The sequence below is a fragment of the Gambusia affinis genome, linkage group LG08 (assembly GCF_019740435.1).
Source record: "Gambusia affinis linkage group LG08, SWU_Gaff_1.0, whole genome shotgun sequence".
Taxonomy (NCBI): Eukaryota; Metazoa; Chordata; class Actinopteri; order Cyprinodontiformes; family Poeciliidae; genus Gambusia; species Gambusia affinis.
In genome coordinates, this window is record NC_057875.1 from 16,100,434 (window position 1) to 16,108,279 (window position 7,846).

A 7,846-nucleotide genomic window follows, 5' to 3' on the forward strand; every position below is an offset into this window, starting at 1 on the left:
TCAAGCGCTGTTCACGGAAAATTGAAGTCAAATATTGTGGAAAATGGGCATAAATCATTCTGCTGCTTTCGCTGCATATGTGAAAACTGAACTAATTTACATCAGACAACATGTGTAAATTGCAGGAAATCAGGAAATCGCTGGCTGCTTGGCTGTAGCTCATCTATCAGCAGTTATGGAGGGTTTGGAGATGACTGAGCTTAAATAATCCTCCTCTCTGATTGGCTCTGTGATGCTAAAGGTCTCTTGGTGAATACCTGTCCATCTTCCCAGTCTTTTTTTGAACACTAGCCTTTATGTAACTCTGTGAATTGGTGAGCACCAGCTGAGAAAGACATTGCACAACTTCAGGCACAATGGAGTGCATCAGGCATCAGGCTGTACATAAATAGGTCTCTGACTATAAAAGGTTTTGTCAGGTGAGCCGAGAAGATTTCGCACCCCCTGAGGTTTGTCTTTAGTAGAGAGGGTGTTGATGGAAGCACATCAGCACAGAGTGGCTGAAGTGAGGGAGGAAACCCTGCAGGTTTATTATTCACGTTAAGGTTTTTTCTTTTAGCTACACTTTGTGCTTTAACCCTTTGAGGATTTTCAGGGATTTATTTAGATTTTGATGGTGAAAAACAAGTGGAAATGGTTTCATGCCCAGGTCATGCATGTCGTTTACACATACTAATCAGTGGTGTTAGGGTGTTTTGGAATTTTATTCAAATGTTTGGTTTTAATACAATTCTTTACCAACAGTGGAATGATACATACAAACATATTCGGCAAAATTCTGATTGAATATTTGTTCTCTCTTTTTGGTAGAAATGGAGGATTTCCTTTAACTTGGTTTGTTTCTTAGAACTAATTCAAAAATAAGACTTTTTTTAAATATATTGTTCTATTTTTGAACCAAACTCTGTTCCGGTTTCAAACATCTGACCAAAACTCAAACCTTAAATGCCAAATAATTCATTTGGATGTTCAAGAGCAACCAGTATTGCTATCCAAAGTGAAGAGCTGATATAATGAGATAGTGTGGAAATATCCTCCTGGCTACTGGGAAGAAGGAGGAATACCATCAACTTCACCTCAAATCAGCAGCTTTTTAGTGGAAACTTGGAAATATCTATCATGTTTTGTGAGTACAGAGGATCCGAATCCAAGCAGGAGACACACAAAATGACACATGACTTAAAATTAGCGAGTCAAAACAAACGCAAACACTCCTTGTAACTATTAACTCAAAGAGGATAATCCCAAATATACATAAAAACAGGTTCCGAAAGGATAAACCCAATTTATATTAAGCTTCTGACACAATCCCAACATTAACACTGGAGTGAATTTGTGAATTAATTCTAAATTCCAGGATTAAACCAGGAAACACATTAATTTCTAGTAACCCCTACAATTCAAATTAGCAGTTAGATGAAGTATCTATTGTTTGACTTATCTTCTAATCTTCTACATCAATCAATTTGGACATTTTGATCCCACTCTGAAACAAAATAATGTCTAAAGTCGGGCTTGTCAGTGGAGAAGCCTGAGCATGAGTGATCCCAGCAGTGATGTGTGCAGAGAGCCTTGTTACACTCCACTGATGACACTAATAGAAAAGCCAGCAGCCAGGAAGGTGAGCCGTGGATGTGTAACCTAACGCCAGTATCATTTTTGCCTCTGTGTCCTACAGCACATACCACCAGGAGGATCACACTGGCTAGTCGAATGCAGCTCTGTGAAGGTGTTTTGTTCGATGGCGCCAGTGTAGATTATCAGTCATGAAGGTCAAGCTTCAATAAGACAAAACTGAACTTATTTACTTGATTCTTGACATTCCTTTAATCTACAGGTCTTCTAAAGGATACAGAAAGTATGGCCTTCAAGGACATTTGGACTTAAAATGCGGTTACTCCAGTTCGCGCTGTGTTGCTGTTTCTGTTTGTTGGTTTTAATGGTTTTAAGTCTGATGTGCACATACTTAAACTGGATTAGGTTCTAAAGTAATATACAGTATTGAACATCTGTCAGAGCACAATTAAATCCATCATTAGAACATTGAAGAGTTTGGCACAACAATAAAGAAGAGACAAAGAAAAGAGCTAACAACAGAAATCAAGTCTTTTTTGTGGTTTGCCAAAACTCACAGCATATATGTGTGAGAAGATGATCTTCCCAGATTAAATAAAAAAGTAAAACTATTTTTTGGTGGAAATCTAAGCACATTATTTACCTCTGAACACAGTATCCAAACAATAAGTCATAGTGGTGGAAGAATCATGCTATGGAAGACAGATTGACATTTAGCCAAAGTGTTCTTTAACAGCGATTGGGAATCTAGGAAATGCTGGCAGGAAGATATAAATACTTTAAGAAAACCCTTTAGAGGCCACAAAATACTTGAGACTGAGGAGGAGGTTTAGCTTCCACCAGGACAGCAGACTTAAACACATTTTAATGTCTAGACGTGTAAAGCTGGTAGAGAATTTACCCAAAAGACTTGCAGCTGTAACCAAAGCTAAAGGTGGTAGTGCAAAATACTGAGTCAGGGAGGTTGAATACATGGTATGCCACACTTTCCAGATTTTAATTTGTGAGAAATTTGAAAGAATCTGCATTGAAGTTACTTCTATTGTACCACTATGTATTTCATCTTCCCTTATCTGCTTTAGCTTCAAGAAATAATAAGCAATGAAAGGAGCTTATTAATAAACCATGATTAGTTAAGATGTTTAGACTCGGTACAGGAAACAAGCTATCAACAAAGTTAACATGGAAAGCTAAACAAACTGGAAGAGAGACAATGGCAAGGGCACGCAGAGAACAAGTAGGAACCTATCGATCTGCTTGTGCTGACATCCTGTGTGGATGCTGAGTGTGTGATATCTGTGCAGGTCAGTGCAGTGTGAGGATCTAACCGTCCTGCTAGACTCACCAATGAAGAGGATGGGAAAAGTGATGAAGAGGAGAAAAACATGTGGGACCACGTTGAGTGCATCCAGGAAGCAGCCGTTGTTGAGAACGCCCCTGTCCACATTGTAGGCCGATGAGTTGTTCTCACTCCCACAGAAAGCCAAGGACATGATGGATCCGGGGCTCTGTCGGGAGGGAATGCCGAGGAAAAAAGGTGGAGAAAGAGGAGAAGGAAGGGGGGGAAGACCGGAGACAGAGGAGAGGCGGGGAGAATTTAAGGCTGGCACTTTCAGAGCATGTTGTCTGTTCAAAGGCAACACCGCATCTTCAGATCCAGCAAATTCCCAGCGTGACCTCCTTTTGTTCTGATTCAGCTCCAAAATATTAGATCCAGTGGAAACCAGGAGACAGAGTCAGAGTCCAGTGCAGCAGCAGCAGCAGCTCCCTCTCCTTTCTGACTGTCTAAGCAGCTTTTCCCATGTTGGTGAGAAACATCTGCATCCCGTCCGACAGCAGGCTGCTGACATCCTCTAAGTCTGAAGCTTTGTGCATAGCTCCGCACGCCCCGGTAGGACGCATTCAGACACTCTCACATTGCACACAAACAGGCTCACATGCAGAGCAATGGCGGCATTCTGCAGTACTCCAGCTATTCCTGTCTCTTTAGAGTTCAAAGTCGACCTTGGATGACGAGAGGAAAGGAGGGGGCAGGCGTGCTGGAAATGTAAGTAAGAAACACTAAATGCTGTGGATGAAGGCAGGGGAGAACAGAGAGAGGGAAGGAAAAGAGACGGGGGGGGGGGTTTCAGCTGCTGGATGAACGGTGCAAACGTCACATCAGAGGTACGTGAGAGGCATGAGCAACTGCTTCTAACCTGGCTCAGAATGGCACAATTTCAGGGGCATGCATTATCCTACACTTCATTCTTTTATTTAATGCTATACCTGAGATATAATGGCCTGTGTGGGGTAATTTAAATATTTATGAATTTTAGGAATAGGTTGCATTGTGCCTCAAAGTCTTGCCAGTAGCGTAGTGGCAGCTGATTCATGGAGGGATAAGAAGAGACCACATGGGAGCGGATATTTCATCATCCATCTGTGGACAAGAAATACCTCACAAGATTTTTTTAGCAGTAAAAACAATTCATGCTTAATGTTTTCCGTGTTGACCCTGATTATGACAGGCAGATAAGCCTAATGTAATGAGCAATTCACACGGGTGTGAAAAAACAAAGCTGAAAATATTTTCTCAAGCATGCTCTGCAGCTTTAAAAGACCTAAGTCAAAGCCAAAAGGACTTAAAATGTAAGTCAGAGGTTTTACTAAATATTAAAAATGTCGAGCGGAGCTAAAAATTTGTCACGTAAAGGCACTTCTGCATTTACATGGTCTGTTTTCATGTGCTTACTGAAAAATCCAGATGTGTGTAGGAGGGAATGATTGCATTTTCCATTTGAAAAAGACTCACCATGTGTGCTGTTACATAACACAATGTTGAGTCATACACCTGCAGAAGTTTTCCCAACATTTACATCAGAGCCCCGTTATAATTAGTTGGGAAAGGAAAAAATGCTAGGTCAGTATTCAGGGATCTCAACTTATTTCCTAAGACTATTCTTTAAATAAGTTAAATGAAAGGAAAGTTAAATATAAATCCAAAAAGTGAGGAGAGCGCTGGGATTCATTCAGCTGTAATTCTTTTGGAGTACGTTCAACAGAATTGGACACACGATTTCAGAAGTTCTCCTTTGCATATTCAAATCATAAATAGATCACAGTTGGTCGAGTCAGAGAGCGACTGGTTCAAGTCATGACAGAGATTCTTAGTTGGAGTCCGGGCTGGATTCAGCTCCTTCAGTATTCACATCAAATTTAACCAGCTTTCCTGCACCTGAAGAAGAAAAGCTTCGTATTTGTATGAGGCTGCAACCATCAAGTTTCACCATGGGTGATGCGTGTTCACAGTGGTGTGCAGTTCTCTGTCACATGAAGCATTTTCCAGAAAAACTATTTTGATCTAATCTGGCACAGCACCTTCTCCTGCATGTTCATTGTGTCCCCTACATGGCAAACTTCAAACAGGACTGATTACTGTCAACAATAGCTGCATTTTTGCCAGTTTTCTTTACAAAACATAATTATGGAGAGTAAAACTTCTAACATTTGTGATTTTAGCAATTTCTTCCATCTGAACTGTGCATCTCTGCAGCTCCTCCAGAGTTCACATGGGCCTCTTGGCTGCTTATTGCTTAATCAATGCATTAATTAATCAATGCTTAATTAATGATTAATTAATGCTTTTCTTGTCTGATGTGTCAGTTTAAATGGATATCTAGTTGGTACTGTGTTTCTTGACCTTCATGAAGTTGCTTGTCCTCCAGGGCACAATAATAAAACTCTTACATCATAAATGTTAAATCAGTTGCTTTTACACTGAGATTAAACACACGTGGACTTCATTTATGGATTAGGTAATTATTGATTATATTGGTTTCATTGGTTCTTATTAAAGGGGTGTCAGAGTGAAGAGGGTTGAATACAAATGCATGACACACTTCTCAGATTTTTATTTGTAAAAGAGCATCCATAATTCTTCTTCCAATTCACAATTAGGTCGCGGTATATGTCGGCATATTAAATCCCTACAGACCAACAAGCGCTGTATTTTAAAGCACTGAAATACAAGGCATGGTAGAGGGAAAATAATTCACTTGGTGCTTCACTTTAACTCACAGTAAAGGAAGCTCACATTGACTGCCCTCTGCTCTCACATCCTGAGCACAAAGCTGATTTCCTTTAACATAGTAGCACCTGGAAGAAAGCGCAGAGTAAATGAAACATCTCAAGTTCAGTAAGAAAAAAAAAAACTTAAAACACTAACTTATAAAGGGTTCAGCAAGAAAGCTCAACAATTTGATTACGTTTCTTTGATTCCAATTGTAATTTTTCAATTAAAAACATAAAGCTACCAGACTCGAAATTAATTACATGTAACGTGAAGGAGTTGGTCGGTTTATAGCCTGATAAATTAAAGTCAGACAAAATGTAATTTCTACAAATAATTTTTACCTAAAATAATAAAAATGAAACACCAGGTAAACATAAACACTCAGGAGGATAAGGGAAGCAGTGTCCGCTCAGGTTGGGAGGAGCAACGCTATTAGAGCCTCATATCACGGGGTTTGCAGTAGGAGGGCTTAAAATCCACAAATATCACAATAGTATTTGGACAAAGCTTTACTTATGTACTTTCTTCAAACTTCACCATTATTACTGTCTGGACAGAATATAACATTCAAGTGCGCTTTCTTGGGGGTAAGACACCTGGAGATTGAGTGATGGGTAAACAATGGATAATTTTATAAAAAAATATTTTTATTTTAGGTGCCATGTGGAAGAAGAAGGTGGGGTGTCTTAATATGCTCTCCGTCCGCTGTGACAGCCAAAAAAAAACAAAAGATTATTAAATGCTACACACTCTCCCATGATTTACCTCCTGACCAGAATCCCGGTGATGTATGATCCTATTTTTGTATCACTGGATAAAATAAGACCCGAAACGACTTGTATCGACATTAAACTGGAGTGGATTGTTTAAATTTATGTGGGCGACCTAGTTAAATTACAAGATCTGTGTCCCTCTTGCATATTTCCCACGTGCATTAATAACATGAGCACTAAATAACCTATTTCTACAGTTATTTGATGGACAAAGCGGATAAAACTCTTCTGTTTAAACAAAGGAAGTGTTTCTCTGACGAGTGCCCAGGTGATACCAGCACTTACCGGTTTGTATCGTGAGATCATTGTTGCAGCCCCTGACTTCAGCAAGTCTTTAACGGTGTCACGTCCGTCGGTGAGAGGACAAAGAAGCAAGATATCCCAAACTGCTGTCGTTCATGTGTTCAGAGCGCCGTCGAGCTCCTCGCTGTCCTGCCTGCGTCTGAGCGCCCGACCGCGGGCGGCGGTTTGCGTGCGGATGCTGGGAGCTGTCCACGGTGCTGAACCCGGGGCTCGTGGAGGGGGAGGAGGCGAGGAAGGAGGAGCAGGACGAAGAAGAAGAAGGAAGGAAGGAGGCAGATCATGCAAGGCCTTTGGAAGACACCTTTGGAATCTGCCATGAACTGTAGCAGCAGGAGGTCACAGAGCCAAGCTCACAAACGCCACGCCACAATGAACCCAGAGAGGATGACCGCAAAAAGCGGTTATATAAGACCAGAGGGAAGCTGTCCGATTAGCAAACCCAACACATGTACTGCTACACACTGCGCCCACTCGACCTCTTTTCCTCTTTTTTTTTCCCTGTTTTCCAATATATATATATATATATATATATATATATATATATATATATATATATATATATATATATATATATATATATATATATATATATATTTAAAAAGCATGAATAAAAACATTGACATTAATTCTGTGTGACATGTTTGCTAACATCAAGCTTATAATACAATCTAAATTATGGCCTGTCGCTATTCAAAAACGTCCAATATTGCCCCCTGTAGACACATAAATGCAAAAATGGTTTCATGAAATAAATCTATACAACCGCAGAAAAAAAAGAAAATCACAAGATAGAAAGGGCGGTAAAAAAAATCAATAAACAGTTCATAGTTAAATGATTAATTTAATATGTTAAAATAGAGTAACATCAATGTTTAAAGAAACCTTGGCTGCAGCTTGAACTTGATTGTGAAATGAATAAGGCATAAAAAGGAAGAAAACTAAATGCTAAATAGGAGGAATGTTTGGAAAACATATGCTGCATTAAACAGTATTTACCTGTATTTATTCCATTACTTGGTAACAGGATAATTTTTTCATACAATGCCAGGTTGGTTTGAATAACTTATTTTCCTTAATGGATTAAATCATTATTTCAAAACTTCATTCTGGTGAAATTTATTTTATTTTATATTTAGTAAAT

At 39.4% G+C, this 7,846-nt stretch overlaps 1 protein-coding gene across 1 annotated transcript in view; it reads right to left on the reverse strand.

The window, feature by feature from the left end:
* abcc8 (ATP-binding cassette, sub-family C (CFTR/MRP), member 8) overlaps positions 1 to 6,856 on the reverse strand; it is a 63,559-nt gene extending 56,703 nt beyond the window's left edge. Inside the window, exons 1-2 of the mRNA XM_044125341.1 lie at positions 6,688 to 6,856; positions 2,921 to 3,083 (exon numbers count right to left, since the gene is read on the reverse strand). Of these exons, the coding sequence (XP_043981276.1) occupies positions 2,921 to 3,083; positions 6,688 to 6,708 (184 nt within the window). The 5' untranslated portion in view covers positions 6,709 to 6,856. The remainder of the gene's footprint in view (positions 1 to 2,920; positions 3,084 to 6,687) is intronic.
* Between the last annotated feature and the right edge of the window lie 990 nt (positions 6,857 to 7,846).